Here is an 18,506-nt window from a genome sequence, read left to right as displayed (position 1 = left end):
TTTTAGGTGCATGCGATCGGATTTTGGCGCAATCGCGGCGTCTTTCATGCGACACAAATCGGGGGGCGGGCCGTCGGACAATCCGACGGATTCGGACAAACTGTGGGATTTAACTTTTGTCGCAAGCCAAGCACTTACATGCACCAGGAAGAGGAAGGTGAACTCCGGCGGACCTGTGCAGGGTTGCGACACATGCAGGATATCGGGCGCAAGATCTTCATGAATCGCGGCAACGTTCATTCTCGTCGAACAGTCTGGATCGGGGATCGCGCAGGGATCGGGTAAGTAAATGTGCCCCATTATCTTTTGGATTTGGTGTGATCAGAGGACCTGGCACCTACATGGCAACGGACATTGTGACATTAATGTTGAAGTTCAAAAGGTCTAAGAACCTGGAGAAAAGTGAGAGTAGTACTGGAAATTTATTAGATGGATTGAAGGCTAGAATGAGTAGGCCATCCATGAAAGCTGCCAGGTTATGGGTAGGACCTCTTAACAGATATTATGCTATTGAGTTATGATGTCTGATGTATTTTAATGATGGTTTTGATGGATAGCACAAACAAAAGAGGAAAGAGGGCAACCCTGTCTAGTGACATTGGAAATTTGGAGTGTTTGGGAATTTTAAATCCAAGAATCCAGAAAAAAGGACAAGAAAATCCAGCACTGTATGCAAAAGTTTTCAAGCTTTATTCTTCCAATTTGACTAAGACTACGACTCATGGCCATACAAAGACTCAAAACATGTTAGTAAAACGTGCTAATTTTATGTAACTATTCACATTGGAATAATAAAGCTTGAAAAACTTTTTCACACGGTGCTCGATTTTCTTGTCCTTTATTGGATTTATGCTTCTATTTTTGGAGTCTAGCCATTCTTTGGTACTTTGCACTGTGGCAAACATCTCTGACTAGCACAGTAATATAGAAGAGGGGTAAGCTGTAGCGGTTTTTCTCCTTATTTTTTATCCTTATGGATTACAATTGGTATGTTTGGGAATTGGTGCCATTTACTGAGATTTATTGTGGGGCATTCATCAATTTGGACGCAGGGAGTGTGCTAAAGTTTCCACCAAAAAAATCTGCCAGTTTTCTGTCTGAAAGTCAATAATAAATGGCCCCCATGGTGAAGGGTTGGAATAAATGAGAAAATGGAAATGAAAATTTTAAAAATCATCAAAATAAATAAAAATAAATTTAAAAAATCTAAATAAAAAATGATCATTCTTCTCTCTTTGTTGTAACGCTGTAATAGGGTACACACTACATTGTAACATTTGATCAGTCTTTAGTTTGTAAACTTTCAGGTCATCAATGGTGGATAACAGGAAAAGTCCCAGCACTGGAGATTTACGTAATCCTCTTCGAGAATTGCAAATGATCACAAAGAGCCAAAAGCGGATCATTGTACATTGGGGAGCGATGTCGCACAATTACTTTTGTGTCTCACTGTATCATTGGCAATTTTCTGTACGCAGCATGTAGCCCCTTATACAACAGTAGAACATATTCAATTTAACATATTATAGCCCATACCTTGTACAAATAGTCATGGACACAGTGGACTTGGCCCCTTCAGGTTTCTTGGCTGTTTGGGAAATTATAAATAATAATTACAGGCATTTAAAGGGGGAGACGCTGAAGTGAGAAAAAAAATTACATGTCCTACTCAAGCTTCACTTTCTAGGTGCAAAGTCCTGTTTTCTTTCCTATTTTTATTACTCTGGTCAATAGATTTTCTGATTAAGACGACTTTTCTTGTCTTGTGTTCAGGTTGACCTTTCTGATAACAATATGCAAGTATCCAAACCATTTATTGTCCTTAATATGGATCCGTGACTCTGACTTCCTCTCCGATCTTGCAATGGTATTTGCATTAAAGTTTGTCGTGTGCATGGGCCATTCTCTCTATCCATCTCTACATCACTCTCTCTACTATGAAATCAAAGGAAAAGAAAACCGCAAATAACACCAGGCGAGTATCTTACCATCAGGTTCCTCCTTTATTGTCACAGACAGGTCAAAATTGTTGCATTTTTTCTCCTTCTCTGTCTCCACAGCATAATAAACAGATAAAACCTAGTGGTAAATTGGAATTACACACGTTAAAGGAAATCTAGCCCCAGGATCGAGGATTGTAAACCAGGCACACTTACATGCAGGTGTGTGCCCCCTCTAGCGGGATCTACTCTTCTTTTAGCTAGTTATGTTCTTTTTTTTACAAAAAGCTTTTGAAATCATGCAATGAGTCTGAGGGGCTCTAGGACACATCACCAGGGCACCTCCAGGCTTTGTTGTTTGTTAATTATGCACACCCCCATCCAGACTTACTGCCTGCCTCCTCCTTCCACTCTCCAACCAAAGAGCCAGTGATGTCTTTTTTGATCATCATCAATCTGATCATCTCAACAATGTTCATCAGGCTGAGACAACTGCGCATGCTCAGGAATTGCAGCTCAACACTATTCATATGGATGGTATGGAGGTGTACAAGAACTAATTAAGTGGTGGTTGTTAGGCCACAATCATGAAAAAGGAACCATTTGCCTCAACAGAGTGCTACAGTTCCTGGTTTCCACATCAAGTCAGTCTTACGATCTTTGGCTTGGCCGTAAGTGGAAGGGATTATGGGACCTGATTTGGTCAATGAGTGGCCTCCATAGACTAGGATATTCTGAAGTCACATCCTGTGGTCTAAGGTGGCCACTGATTGGCCAGAGCAGTATATATTTTAGCACTCCTGTACCTATCTCATGGGCTATTAAGGATTCTAGGAAAACTCCTTTAAAAGCCAAAAATAATCAGGCCATCGATACTTAAACATTGGAAAATACATTCTTCTCTTACCCTCAATGTGCCTTGACCTTTTCCTTTTGCGATGACTGTAAAATCTCCAACCACAGATGTCTGCAATGAAAAAGATGAATAAAGAATGTAGAATTTTGTTTCCCGAACCCATGGTGAGGATTTTGTAGCTAATACCAAACAAAAAGATAGGACAGGCACTACCCAATATACAATGCGGTGCTACAGTCCACGTATCCAATAAGTACATGTACCCAAAACAAAGAAGAGAGGAGATACGTATAATGGACTAAGGTATCAAAAAAATTATTTTATTAGTACCAAGAAACATATAATCATGACAGAAAACCACACAAAAAAATTTAAAAACACTAAAAACAGAGCACCCGGGGGTGCACTGAGCCTCCCTGGACCGGTGTGTCCAGGGCTCCCCAACCCTCAGCTGACCACTTAGAACAGATGAAAAGATGGTCTCAACAACAATATTGAATATCTGAAGCACATAGGACTGTGACAAGAAGTACGTGCATAAATAAAGTGACCAGTGCAAAATGATTATAAGATAGAGAACAGTCCTATAGATGTCTGCCTAAATACGTAGAATATACAATACCCGGAAAGAATCCACATAGTAGGATAGGGAGGCAGATGGGCTAGGTCAGAGTGGGGAGAGGAGGAGGAACGAACCCCACGCGTATCGTCACCTGCTCCGGTGACTTCCTCAGGGGTATATGGCTCAATAGGTGAGTGGTCCTGTTTATATGCAGCTCCCCCGCCCACAAAGACAAGCCCGACCCAACACACAGATAGCCGAATCACCTGCAGATAAGCAAAGTATACCTGTAAAATCAGCGTGTAATGCATAGTACCACGCATGTCCGGAAGTAATCCAAGTCACGCGACCGGTCACATGATCGGAGGTATCCGAATCACATGACCAGTCACATGATCGGGCCACCGGACTAAAAAGGAGAGACAAGTAAGTGTAGCTAATGAACCCATCACATCCCTGGATCTTTACCTGCTCTGATCGGGCCAGCAAGGCGTTATTCAGGTTGAGGCGATGAACTATAGACTGGGATCTCCCAGGAAGAGTGAAGGAGACATCCATGTCCAAGTCTTTGTATGTCGGCACGTCTATGTGATACTGAGCAAGGGCTTCAAACTGCATCATAGTAGACTGGAATACAAGAGTTATAGATGTGGTCAATACCCCAAATATTAGCACATACTGTAGGACAATGATCTTGTTTTAAGGAGAAAGTTTCTATTCTAAAGTTTGTATATACTTTTTTTTGCTGAAAAAAACAGAATACCAAAAAATATGTAAAATATAAAAATAACTTATTTTTTTCCAAAATTGCAATGTTTTCTAATAAAAAAGATCATGAATTTCCACAATTATTTATTTGGTACAAGTATGACATCTTCCAACCCTCTTGTGTTTCTCAAGGTCAGAGCATTGACAGTGCCAATTAAATTTCTCTGGACAAAATTAGCACCGCGTATGGAAAGTGTCACTGATTTGTCTTTTTGTGTAGGATTCTGTTCCAGAGTGGAATCTCTTACAAATAAGGACCTCTCCTGTGGGGAAAGGAACCAGTCTGGATGACTGAGCTTACAATGTGCTGTTGTGTCTTATTGGAATAAAGATGTTTATATGTATTAACAAGTAGGTATAAGTATTTCGATCCATAGCAAATATTATGGTTCAGCCAGAAGTTTGGGTTTGATGTCCAGGTTTACCCCCTGCAGTAACACCCCTAATTAGTGTTGGCACTGATTGTGAATGTGTTAAATAGAGGTGAGCGGACTTGTCTCTTTACATGCCACTGGTATGTTAATACCCTCGATTGGTGCCAGCACCGATCGCAGGTGTTACCGGCAGGTTTTCGAATAGGGTAACATTAGAAACACCTCTGTTCGAGCTTTGGTTGAACTCGGCCAACCTGAACAGGTCCACTCATCAATATTCATAAGTCCATAATATCACTTTCCCTGATTGGCTCTGGGTAAAGTAGCCCAAGAGTGATCTCAGAATTGCTTCACTGTATTCTATAATTCAACATACAGCATTTTCCATTGAATCAGATGACAAACCTGCGTTGATCCCCAAACTTCCCCGTAGTATCTCTGCTCAGTGATCCATTTCACCAGCACTCCAGCTTTCTCAAAGTCTTTCATCTTCAAAAGTGTAAGAAGAGCGTAAGAGGTGGCCTCCAGAGATAACATGCGGGAGTCTGATTCCTCCCAGTGGTTGTTATCTGGAAAAAATGAGACAAAGAAAACCCCCAAAATGCAATAATAATAATAATAATAATAATAATAATAATAATAATAATATCCCTCACATCGGTCATAATATCTACAATAACTGAATTCTAATTATAATATAAGGAACATCTAAAGACACACACACGGAGTAAATGCTTATTCCATAATTAACTTAGATCTATATAGAGTTGTACAATTTCCGGTTCCCCACCTGTGGCTGCACCCATGAGTTTCTTGGTGTCCTGCAGTTTGCCGGCCTTAGCCAACGCGTAGGAGGTGAGGGCTATGGAGTAGGGCGTCTCCAAGGAAAGATATTTCTTATTCAAATAGTCTGTGGCGTTTCCGATGCATAAAGTTAGATTCTGTATCCAGAGAGAAATGATAAGAAATAGTTAGGATTCTGAACATCAAGGTTTTATAGATTGTATACAGGTGGTCCCCTACTTAAATTTACATTTAATTTAATTCATTGCCACATGTAAACATTTCTTCAATTGGATGCTATTAAAAAAATATTCCTGTGAAGTTAGTCATAGTCTCATAGTTAATCAAGTTCTCATAAACATAGCCATGTTGTCCCTCGGATACGACCACCTCACATTTTGGCAGCGGTGGCCAGACATGCGCTATTGAGTCCTGCCTGACCTCCTGGATTCAGAGTGGGACATGTAGAAACTCCCGGACATTTCATATGAAAAAACTTTTTGTTTCTTTGTGCAATCTCTCCAGCAGAGGTGGTCGTATCCTGGGACACAGTGTCGTTTCTAAGGGACAGAATGACTACATAAAAAATTATCTTCTCACAGGAACATTTTGTTTAATAACATCCAATTGAAGAAATATTTATATATGGCAGATCAATAAAACTGAATGTGAATGCTCATACGAGAATACCCCTCACAGGACACCCGACTCACAGACGACCCTTAGTTAAAGACAGACTGAAGTCTCTGGATTTTACTATAGTCCCAGGCTGCAATAATCATCTCTAAGGTGTCTGTAATGAATCTTTATTGAGAATCCTTGGTACCATTACAGGAAGAAAATGTTAAACTTTGATTGTCACTGGGGCAAAAAAAAGTATTTGTCTTAAGCTACAATTATAAAATATACAGTTACTTACATACAAATTCAACTTAAGAACAAACCTTTGGAACCTATGTTGTACGTAACCCGGGGGCTGCCTGTACAGTAAAAGTAGAATGTTTCATATATGTTCCACTATTTGGGGCTTGTGTATTATGTATTATAGTCTAGAATAGAAAGTATTAGCCCGTGTGACCACCGTTGTGTTAAAGTTGATGTAATGTTACAAGCGGATGCAGTTTCCCAAATCCAATGGATAGGTCCTCCAGTTGCATAAAAATAAAGTTTGAGAGAGCACAAGAGGAAACAAACCATGGTGTAATACAGTAAAGTTAATACAGGAAGCCAATTGAGACTCTTGCATAAGTCAGCGCCTTGAGAAAAGATATGCATGGCGGCTGATCGTCTCCTCTGGTAATCAACCTCCACCTGCTCCAGGTTACAGGATAGGAAGGATGAAGATTAGAGATGAGCGAGCACTAAAATGCTCGGGTACTCGTTATTCGAGACGAACTTTTCCTGATGCTCGAGTGCTCGTCTCGAATAACGAGCCCCATTGAAGTCAATGGGAGACTCGAGCATTTTTCAAGGGGACCAAGGCTCTGCACAGGGAAGCTTTGCCAAACACCTGGGAACCTCAGAAAAGGATGGAAACACCACGGAAATGGACAGGAAACAGCAGGGGCAGCATGCATGGATGCCTCTGAGGTTGCTTAATCGCACCATTATGCCAAAATTATGGGCAACAGCATGGCCATGACAGAGTGACCGAATGAGGCTAGATAGCATCTAAAACATGCAATAATTGACCCTGACACTATAGGGGACGGCATGCAGAGGCAGCGGCAGCAGTGGCAGGCTAGAGAGTGTCATGGCGACATACCCTAATTTGACTCAGGTTTCACCAAAGGAGGTGAGCAAGAAGCGCTGAAATGATTTCCTATGTGAACAAAAGGTTGAAGGTATATTTAGTCGATAACACAGCATGGTGGCGACATAGTGACCAAGTTCCATAACATATCTGGTGAAACACCCGAAAAATGAGCCTGACACAGTTCGTTTGATAAAGGGACGACATGTGGAGGCAGCCATGGAGACGACTTCCATGATTAAGAGTGACTACTGGGGCATCCATATTTCTTCTATGATTGAAACTTCAGGTCTCCAGCATGGCGGCGACAGATGGGCCGAGTTCCACTATGTATTTGGTGAAACACCTGAAAATTCTGCCTGACACAGCTCGTTTGATAAGGGGACGATGTATGGAGGCAGTGAACTAGTAGTAGATTAAAGGTGCTGCAGTTAAAACTATGTTAGTTGGATCTTGGGATGGAGCTGGCGCTCAGCTGCCAGGCAAGCTTTCGCCAATCCAAGCCCCTGTCTCTCGGCTCCTCCCCAAACAGCACCTCTAAGAACCTTTTGTATAAGATCAAGTGTAGTAGTGTTCTTATAAGTTTGGGTTATGGCGGGTGAGGGGAATGTAAACAGATGCGCAAGAAGCGCTGAAATAATATTAGTAAATGAAAAAAGTTTGCCAGTATATTTTGTGGATTACACAGCAGGGTGGCAACAAAAATAACAAGTTTGATGTGGAAGCCATGAAAACAACCCAAAATTCTGCCTGACACAGCTTGTTTGATAAAGGGACCATGTATTAAGGCAGCTATATGGACGACATTTGGAGGCAGCTATGGCAATGAAGTGTGGAGGTAGCTAAAAAGACGACATGTGGAGGCTGCTATGGAGACAATTTAATTTGGATAGTGCCTGTATGTGGCAGTCCAAAAAAGTTTTCAAACCAGAGGAGCAGGTAGGTGGTCCTCCAGAAAAATTAAATAGATTGAGTGCCTGTATGTGGCAGTCCAAAAAAGTTTTTAAACCAAAGGAGCAGTTAGGTGGTCCTACAGAAAAATTAAATAGATTGAGTGCCTGTATGTGGCACTCCCAAAAATTGTTTAAAACAGAGGACCGGGTAGGTGGCCCTCCAGATAAATTAAATACATAGAGCCAGTTTCAAAATAGCCAGTTTCCTATGCTTTAGTGTACAAAGAGGAGGAGAAGGAGGACAATGAGGAGGAGGAGTGCATACATTAAACAGGTTGAGCTTCTTTCACCTGGTGGAGAATGGAAATCATGAGAAATCCAGGCTTTATTCATCTTGATAAGCGTTAGCCTGTCAGCGCTGTCAGTCGACAGGCGTGTACGCTTATCGGTGATGATGCCACCAGCCGCACTGAAAACCCGCTCGGAAACACGCTATCAGCAGGGCAGGCAAGAACCTCCAAGGCGTACAGCGCCGGTTCGTGCCACATGTCCAGCTTTGAAACCCAGTAGTTGTAGGGAGCTGTGTGATCATTTAGGACGATGGTATGGTCAGCTACATAATCCCTCACCATCTTTCTGTAAAGATCAGCCCTACTCTGCCGAGACTGGGGACAGGTGACAGTGTCTTGCTGGGGTGACATAAAACTGGCAAAGGCCTTGTAAAGCGTACCCCTGCCAGTGCTGGAAAAGCTGCCTGCTCGCCTACTCTCCCTCGCTACTTGTCCCGCAGAAGTACGCCCTCTGCCGCTAGCGCTGTCAGAAGGGAAATACTGTTTCAGCTTGTGAACCAGGGCCTACTGGTATTCATGCATTCTCACACTCCTTTCCTCTCCAGGGATGAGAGTGGAAAGATTTTGCTTGTACCGTGGGTCCAGGAGAGTGAATACCCAGTAAGCAGTGCTGGAATAAATTCTTTGAACGCGAGGGTCACGGGATAGGCAGCCTAGCATGAAATCTGCCATATGCGCCAGAGTCCCAACGCGCAAGAAGTCACTCCCCTCACTCGCCTGACTCTCCATTTCCTCCTCCTCCTTCTTCTGCCCATACACGCTGAACAGTGAAGGACTGAACAATGGTCCCCTCTTCTGTCTCGCCAACATTCTCCTCCTCATCCTCCTCCACCTCCTCCGATATACACTGAGAAACAGACCTGAGGGTGCTTTGGCTATCAACAAGGGAATCTTCTTCCCCCGTCTCTTGTGACGAGCGCAAAGCTTCAGACTTCATGCTGACCAGAGAGTTTTTCAACAGGCCAAGCAGCGGGATGGTGAGGCTGATGATGGCGGCATCGCCACTGACCATCTGTGTTGACTCCTCAAAGTTACTCAGCACCTGTCAGATATCAGACATCCACGTCCACTCCTCATTGTAGACTTGAGGAAGCTGACTGACCTGACTACCAGTTCTGGTGGAAGTTGAAATCTAGCAGTCTACAATCGCTCTGCGCTGCTGGTAAACTCTGGATAACATGGTTAATGTTGAATTCCACCTCGTGGGCACGTCGCACAACAGTCGGTGAGCAGGCAGTTGGAGGCGGCGCTGCGCTGCCCTGAGAGTGGCAGCATCTGTGCTGGACTTCCTGAAATGCGCACAGATGTGGCGCACCTTCGTGAGCAAATCAGACAGATTGGGGTATGTCTTGCGGAAACGCTGAACTATGAGATTTAACACAAGGGCCAGGCATGGCACATGTGTCAGTCTGGCGAGTTGCAGAGCCGCCACCAGGTTACGGCCGTTGTCACACACAACCATGCCTGGCTTCAGGTTCAGTGGTGCCAGCCACAGATCAGTCTGTGCAGTGATGCCCTGTAATAGCTTTTGGGCGGTGTGCCTTTTATCGCCTAGGCTCAGCAGTTTAAGCACCGCCTGCTGTCGCTTAGCAACGGCACTGCTGCTGTGCCTAGAGCTACCGACTGATGGCGCCATGCCCACGGATGGTAATTCGGAGGAGGTGGAGGAGGGGTGGGAGGAGGAGGAGGCATAGTAGGCCTTTGAGACCTGGACCGAGGTAGGCAGTAGATGACCAGCCCCAGGGTCAGACTCGGTCCCAGCCTCCACCAAGTTAACCCAATGTGCTGTCAGCAATATATAGTGGCCCTGCCCGGCAGCACTCGTCCACGTGTCCGTCTGACACACGATGTTGTCTGACACGTGCTGGTGCAGGACTGGGACGGCACATCGAGAAAAGTAATGGCGGCTGGGGACCGAATACCGATGGGCGGCCACCGCCATGAGGTTTCGAAAGGCCTCGGTCTCTACCAGCCTATAGGGCAGCATCTCCAGGCTAAGAAGTTTGGAGATGTGGACGTTGAGGGCTTGGGTGTGTGGGTGGGTTGCACTAAACTTCCTTTTGCGCTCCAGCGTCTGGGGTATGGAGAGCTGAACGCTGGTGGATGCTGTGGAGGATCGTGGAGGCGAAGATGGGGTTTTCGCACGGGAGGTGTTTGGGCCGGGGTCCTGGGCAGGGGGCTGACTAGCAGATGACACAGGGGAAGGAGCAGTGGTGTGCCTGGCCGGAGGTGAACGGGCTTGGTGCCATTGAGTGGGGTGTTTAGCATTCATATGTCTGCGCATACTGGTGGTAGTTAAGCTAGTAGTGGTGGAACCCCTGCTGATCCTGGTTTGGCAAAGGTTGAACATCACAGTCCGTCGGTCATCCGGTGTTTCTTTAAAGAACCTCCAGACTTCTGAAAATCTAGCCCTCTCCACGGGAGCTTGACTACGGGAAAAATTTGGCGCTGATGCACCAGCTCTGGCCCTGCCTCTCCGTCTGGCCCCACCACTGCCTCTTCCAACCTGTTCTGCTATAGGACTCGCCTCTGTCTCAGAAGCACTGTGTTCACCCGGCCTATCAACCCAGCTTGGGTCTGTCACCTCATCATCCTCCGATCCCTCAGTCTGCTCCCCCCTCGGATTTCCTGCCCTGACAAAAACTTCACCACTGTCCTCATCGTCCAACACCTCTTTACACACTTCTTCCACTACGTCAATAATGTCATCATCACCCACAGACTGCAACCAGTGGAAAACCTGGGCATCGGAAAATTGCTCAGCAGCAACCGGACAAGTGGTTTTTGACTGTGGGAAGGGTCCAGAAAACAGTTCCTCAGAGTATGCCGGTTCAAATGCCAAATTTTCCTGGGAGGGGGCAGACTGGGGGAAGGAGGCTGAGGTGGAGGAGCTGGAGGAGAGCTGATTTCGGTGACATGGGTGGACTGCGTGGAAGACTGACTGGTGAACAAATGGCTAGAAGCATTGTCCGCAATCCACGACATCACCTCTTCGCACTGTTCTGGCCTCAACAGTGCTCTACCACGAGTCCCAGTAACTTGAGACATGATGAACCTAGGGAGTGTAGCTTTGCGGCATCCCCCTGCTCCCTCATCAGCAGGTGGTGTCTCAACCCGCCCAGGACCACGGCCTCTGACCCCTGCAGTAGTTGGACGCCCACGTCCACGCCCTCGTCCTCTACCCCTAGCCCTCGGGTTAAACATTTTCCAAATTAAAGTGTAAACTTTATATATTTTTTTTTAAACAAAACGATGCTATCCTATTGCTATGGCTAGTTTCTAACCTACACTGACAGCACACAACTGGATTTTGTGCTGTGCCTGATGACTTTGAGTTCTAAAAAGAAATAAACGTAAAAAAAAATAAATAAACAGACTCTGCCTAATTCAAATCAAACCCCTAATAAATTGTCCTACTTCGGTGTTTGAGGTGGATATGTGTGTCACTAAGAGCTAAACACAACGGTCGCAAGTCTCCCTGCAGAATAACTCACAATATGGTACTAGCTGCACTACTAATGCCAGCAAGCCCAGCCACAAGCAAACCAAAAAAAAGGAAATTAAAACGTTATTGTAGCCCTAAGAAGGGCTGTTGGGTTCTTGTAGAATCACTCCTGCCTAACACTATTCTAATAGAACAGCCTAACGCTTTCCCTGACCAGCAGCAGCTCTCTCCCTAGCGGCATCCAGACAGAGAATGACGCGAGCAGCGCGGGCAGGGGCTAGTCTATTCCAGGGTCACCTGATCTGGCCAGCCAACCACTGCTATCGACGTGTAAGGGTACCACGTCATGCTGGGTGGAGTGCAGAGTCTCCTGGCTTGTGATTGGCTCTGTTTCTGGCTGCCAAAAAGCAAAACGGCGGGAGATGCCATTTTCTCGAGCTGGCGAAATACTCGTCCGAGCAGTTTCGAGTACGCTAATGCTCGAACGAGCATCAAGCTCGGACGAGTATGTTTGCTCATCTCTAATGAAGATACATTTGCTCATACACAGAATTGAGAGACAAATTCACAAAGTATAAACTAAAAGGGTTAATTTAACCTTCCTTATCACTAAGTTTTAACTAAATAAAGCTCTTTTTCCCCAATGGTGATTCACAATGATCACCTTTATAGCCCCAATACCCTTGAGGACGCCATTTTAGGTGGCAAAACATGTGGAGGGGGGGAGCTACTCAGGTTTACCAGCATTGGGAATAGATAGGAAGTGTAGTAGTAGCTAGTGTGCACCTACTAGCAATATTGGAGTCACTCAGAGCTAGTACCGGGTACTTTATATCTATTCCAATGAATGCAAAATGTTATGATTGAGCGTCCAGCTCTCTTACTAAGAAGTGTCATCACTAAGCAGAAATCCCCTGCCAAACGTGCATCGGGGCCCCTGGCGGTGCGGTCGCTGAACATGGGTAAGGGAGCTATAATCGAGCTATAATGGGATTAGATATATGAGAAGCACAGAGAGTGCAGTGACGGGATCGTCTTGCTCTATATTTGTCTATATGTGGAAATTCCTTGTGTTCACTCTAAACGTTTCCCTGATACTATTCTGATGACTCACCCGTCTGATGGCCATTTTTGTATTGGAATCTTGAAAACTTTTATTGTTCACCTATTTTAGTTATTACCACAAAGATATACTATTTTATCATTGGGTATCTATGACTCCATTCTAGTTGGTCTAATATACTTGGTAGGAGTTTCACATGTTAATAATGGGAGGTCTAGGACTAATGACCTTGCCATAATTGAAATAGGCAAAGAGGATGCAATTGTTATAAAATTTGACTAAGTTTGTTTAGCTACAACAAAGTTACTTTAGAGGCTATTAGCTCTCTTATTATGTGAGACCTGGTAGCCGGTGCAATCTGTAAAAAGATTGTATCATCGTTACCACCACAGAAGTAGATATTAAAGTGAAGACTTGTGTTATATTGAACAGGAAAACTTACATCAACTTTGTCTTTACAGTAATCTTCACTTTCTAGGAGGGCGACCAGGACAAAGGCGGTGAGACTGGAATCCAGCTCCTTGGCACCTTCTCTTATACCCTCCTATGTAAAAGAAAAAATAGGGATACAAAATAATTTCTAAGAATATTAACAATCATCTGCAGACGGATTTGTGTCTAAGATCAGAACTCTGGTCATAAACTGGAAGAAGGTTGCGGCATATTGGAGATGGAAGGGTGCCGGAAGGCCACTCAGACATGGCCGGTAGTACCGTAACCATGGACAATGCAAGTCAACAGCAGCATTGAGCTGTCATAGTTTGTGTGGCCCATTTGTGATATCTGCACTACTTCAATGTACTAGTAACTGGTATCTGGCCTCCAGAAAGTATGATGTTTTTGGACCAGGTTACTATAGATCTGTTGTGTATCATCTGCAAACATCTAGAAGTATCACTAGTCTGACTCTTTAGAAAGGTCATCAATATTTTTAGACCAGGAAACTCCTTACATTTTTAATGTCAACGTAACACTATGTGCTTCAACTCTACGTAACTCTATGTGCTTAAAAAAAAATCACATAAGTCAGTCCCACCAACTCAATTGGGCTCTTCACTACTACTGAAATACATACATATATACTAAAGTATAATCCTAGTTTTTCAGCACAAAAAAAATGTGCTGAAAACCCAAACTCGGCTTATACTCGAGTAAAATAATTATATGTTTTACCAGGTTTTTCTGGTAAAATTAGGGGCCTCGGCTTATACTTGGGTCGGCTTATACTCGAGTATATACGGTAACTGTTTCAAGTAAAATGTGGATGACCTGTGTTACCTCGTTCTATTATTTTGTTTTTACCTTTTGTAGCTACTTACTTGTTGTTGAGTTTTCACATGTTACGTTGCATTAAAACTTTGTCAAGACATTTCACACATTTTCTATAAGGTTCAGTTCTGGCGGAGCACACATACCCCCAATTCCTGTTGGTAGACGAATGAATCCTCTGTGAATTTCCCTTCTTTATTTTGCGTTTTTTCAATCAGCCACCTCACTGGTTTGCATATATTATCTCTGTTAAAATCGATCAGACGTTTAGCCAGGGAAAATACTTTGACCACATACGCAGTGAGCCTGAAAGATAGAAGTCTGGTAAGTACGGAGGGAGCCATAGTCAAAAGCAAAATATAAATTATTACAAGCAAGAAAGGAGCTTAAAGCTAATTTGTTTACTACACATTTTGCTTAGTCTGTGCAAAATAGGTTTTATAGTATCTCCTTAGTAACATTGTTACTAAAGGTTGCTAAGGTGAGCCTGTATTCTTCTTGTATGATTTTTATTTTCAACTTTTCTCAGCTTTCACTGGGTAGACCGATCTTTATATTGATTTTGATAGATTTTTGGACTTTCCTACCTATAGCTTGTTGGTGACCTGTTAACTGCGTAGTTTATCTCTCACATCTATTTAGATAGGGAGGCTGTGTTGTTGGTGCTAGTAAAATTGAGTTTAAGATAAAGTGAGAAGAAGAGAAATAGAAACAGCTAATGGTAACCGAAGGTGAGGGGCCAAGTATTCAAGTCTAGCCAAATTATCAAGGCCAGGAAAAGACCAAGAGAAATGGAGATCATAAAAAAAAAACATGGAAGGCTATGGACCATTGGAATTAAAAGGGCAATAAGGGTCATAGAAATATAAATAAAAAACTATCGCAGTCACTGTGGGGTTGTGTAGTTACAAAGGCCATGTATATGTCAGCAATATAGGGCAGTTTATGAAAACAGCTTAGGGCCTTAAAGAGTAACTGTAAAGGGGTTTTTTTTCTACAACTCAACAACTCTTGGGATGTAAAACAACTTTGCCTATTATCTTTGTTACCAAATTCCAGCAGTTTTTTTGCTATACCCCTTAGATTACCTCAGAGCTGCAGTAACTGTTTCCTCTCTCTGTGCTGATAAGCTTGTGACATGTGACAGAGCTCTCTCTGTGTATGTAGCAGAGCTGGATGTGTTCAGAACAGTTTATACAGATGTCTCCTGCACAGAATAGTGAGGTAAAAGATCTCCCCTGTTCCCTAATAGTCCGACCATCCAAATCTGATTCTACAGAACTTTCTTTGTCACACTATGAGCCTCATGCTTTTCCCCTCCCCCACCTTGCCATCGGAACTATCACGGCTGTCTAGAGAAGCTATTAACCCTTAGTGGGCCCACAGCAAAGACTATAGACTTCATGTAACTGGTTTACTTATGATTTCTACCGCTTATTACATGTTCCCTGCTCCTCCATGTCATGGAAGCTGCAAGGCTGTCACCATAGACATCCTATATGTAATGTACATGTTCCCTGCTCCTGCCAGGCTGGTCACTATATACATCCTGTATGTGCACTGTGCAGTGTTCACTGGATTTACTTGTGGGCAAATAAATAGATTTAATGATAAAATACTTTGAGAGAGAACACAAGACATCATGGGATCTGTGGGCAAGCTAACTGTCCTCCACTTGAGGGCATAGACTGACAGACATTAGTCTCCACTCACTTCACCTCTGGTGAGAAAGATTTTTGTCAAACACTTTCAGAACAGAAATGCCTGAACATTGGAAAGAAAACCGTGAGCAACAAAAAGTAGGCATCAAAGGAGGAATCACATACAATAATTTGGCAAAATCACTATAGCTTTAAAGTTACACTTTAAGTTTGTGCACATGAGGAGGTATATTTATCATTAGGCCGCCCCTTGGATCAGTTCTATGTCTATTTTTAAAACTTGAAAACTATTTTCATATTGTAGATTATAACAAATTAATAATGGTTGAAGTTAGAACCAATAGTAAATGTCTTTATTACCATGTGCTGGTTCTATAGGTGTTCCATGAGTCGTATGAACCGTCTCTCTTAGAGATTGTCAATTGATTTTCTACACCTGTCAACAAAATATATAAAATAATAACAACAATAATAATAACTAACAGACAATGAAATAATTTTCTTTAGTGAAATCAACCAAACGTGTACAAAAGGAGGTGTGTCTATGTACACAACATATAGAAATATAATATATCTTTCTCTATTGTTTAAAGAAATATGAGAGAAAAGGAAATGCAAATCTCAAGAAACCTGTCGCCAGGAGCTTTTGTTCTGGCTCCCCCATGTCCTCATAGAGCAGTGATGGCGAACCTTTTAGAGCCTGAGTTCCCAAACTTCAACCAAAAGCCACTTATTTATTGCAAAGTGCCAGCACAGCAATTTAAGCTATAATTTATTTCTTTATTTATTTCTTATGTTCTTTGACAACTTTCAATCGTTCTGCCTCCTAAAGACACCAACGCAGTTGAAAGGAGGAGGGCAAATTCGCCTATCATTGTAGGAAGATTCTGCAGGCAGATTCTTTGAGTTCTGTCTGGGGAACTTCATGCTGGGGTGATGGCCTGGGTGCCCACAGAAAGGGCTCAGAGTGCCGCTTCTGGCACCAGTGCCATAGGTTCGCCACCACTGTCATAGAGAATAGTGTAAACCAGAGACACTTACTTATAGAACCAGGGACCATGAAAATCTTTTCCTTCCTAAATCAACTTCTAAATATATGCTAATGAGCAAGAAGGGCTCTGGAAGGCGTTACCAGGGCCTTTCCGTTCTGTAGCTTTACAGGCTGTTACACTGTGCAGGAGCACTTCCCGCTCCCACTGTGTTTGATCATCAGACAGAGGGAGGAGAAGTGCTGAGAAAGTAGAAGGTGTGTGTGTGGGTGGGGGGGGGGGATGTTGCAGCCTTTGAAGCTATAATTGGAGTTGTTCTGGTAACACACTCAGACCTTCTGGCTCAAAAGCTTAATTGTAAAAGTTGTTTTTAAACAAAGGAATGTATTGTTTACATATATTCAAAGAGTTCCTGGTATTTTATACTGGATTGTGAAGGTAGATTTTCTATAATTTGAACATAGCCCCATAATAGCTTATAGATATCAATAGGCCGAATGCAAGATGGGATATCACAGTCTCTTCCGCAGTCTTGTAGGCTTAGTCAGTGCATAATGATGTATGAAGAGGGATCATGCGCTGAGCCATATACATATATGGTGGGTATTGGCTGCATTATGCTGCAAACACCCACCGCTGAAACCCTTTAACGGTGCTTGCACTGATCGCTATTTATTGACTGCTCTGATGTTGTTCTGTCATAAATGGGGAGCGACTATCTGTTTCCATGGCAGACTGGAGACTCCAAGACCTGTTATTTGGCAGTATCTATAACAATGTCACAGAGAAAAATACTGTAGAATTGCAGTATATGGTAGGAACAATCAGACTCCAAGGGTACTTTAACCTTTGGGGGTCTGGTCTAAAATGTAGTAAAGAAAAAACATTATATTAGATAAAATAAATAAATAAAAAACTTTCATTAAAAAATCTAAAAATTCTATTCCCCCTCTTTCCCTAGAACTGATATAAAAGAAAAAAAATCATAAACATGTTAGAAATCTTGTCCTGATCCTGACAATGATGAACCCCCATAACGGCCATAGTAGGAAGTGCAATGTATTAGGCAGAAAACAATCCCTCATACAACTCTATACACAGAAAATACCACTGCAACATAATAGGTCACCCTGTTGTTGACTTTGCCTGTTATTTTTTCCCTATATTTTCCCCAAACTGATTGTGTTTTTCATCTTATATTAAATATGCCGCATTTAATATTCCTTAAGATGAAGGTATCTTATACATATGAAATCGAATTATAACGATGTACTTTATTTGCTCACATTTGTAACATTTATCACTGAAAAACTGGAAAAAATGTATTTTTAAAAAAAAAAAAAAAGTTAAAGATTTTTAAGGACAAGGAGTGAAAAATGAAAATGCAAAAAAACGAAAATGGCCTGGTGCGTAAGGGGTTGAATAGCATAATTTTCAGTACAAGTTACATGACAAGCTAATCTGTTTTGTAGAATATCTTACCTTGTTTGATGTACTCAATGCCCTGGTCTCTAAGGTCTACTCCTACTCCTTCCCACTGTTGACTGGAATCCATGAAATGTACGGCTATAAGGGGGGCCGTCACTCTAACCATGTTCTGCTCCGCACATCCACTAGGGGCTTCAAACAAATCGGTCATGAATTTGCCATCAAGGGTCTTCTCTATCATTTCACTTATTGGACTTCCTGGGTATTAGGGAGAAGAAGAAGTCATGAGATAAGGCAAGGAACATCCTGATTATTTATAGAGATTATTATCCAATCTCTAAGTACTATACATGCACTGTGTATATAAGAGGT

General features: G+C 42.8%; 1 protein-coding gene across 1 annotated transcript in view; it reads right to left on the bottom strand.

Annotated features, from left to right (window-relative positions):
• Positions 1–18,506, bottom strand: part of LOC140128252 (A.superbus venom factor 1-like) — a 63,084-nt gene that overhangs the window by 8,161 nt on the left and 36,417 nt on the right. Inside the window, exons 24-33 of the mRNA XM_072149812.1 lie at positions 18,189–18,392; positions 16,078–16,153; positions 14,203–14,362; positions 13,230–13,331; positions 5,291–5,441; positions 4,906–5,069; positions 3,827–3,985; positions 2,848–2,907; positions 1,989–2,079; positions 1,537–1,588 (exon numbers count right to left, since the gene is read on the bottom strand). Coding sequence (XP_072005913.1) covers positions 1,537–1,588; positions 1,989–2,079; positions 2,848–2,907; positions 3,827–3,985; positions 4,906–5,069; positions 5,291–5,441; positions 13,230–13,331; positions 14,203–14,362; positions 16,078–16,153; positions 18,189–18,392 — 1,219 coding nt within the window. The remainder of the gene's footprint in view (positions 1–1,536; positions 1,589–1,988; positions 2,080–2,847; positions 2,908–3,826; positions 3,986–4,905; positions 5,070–5,290; positions 5,442–13,229; positions 13,332–14,202; positions 14,363–16,077; positions 16,154–18,188; positions 18,393–18,506) is intronic.

Source organism: Engystomops pustulosus, chromosome 4 (assembly GCF_040894005.1).
Source record: "Engystomops pustulosus chromosome 4, aEngPut4.maternal, whole genome shotgun sequence".
Taxonomy (NCBI): Eukaryota; Metazoa; Chordata; class Amphibia; order Anura; family Leptodactylidae; genus Engystomops; species Engystomops pustulosus.
This window is presented reverse-complemented; position numbering and strand designations above follow the sequence as displayed.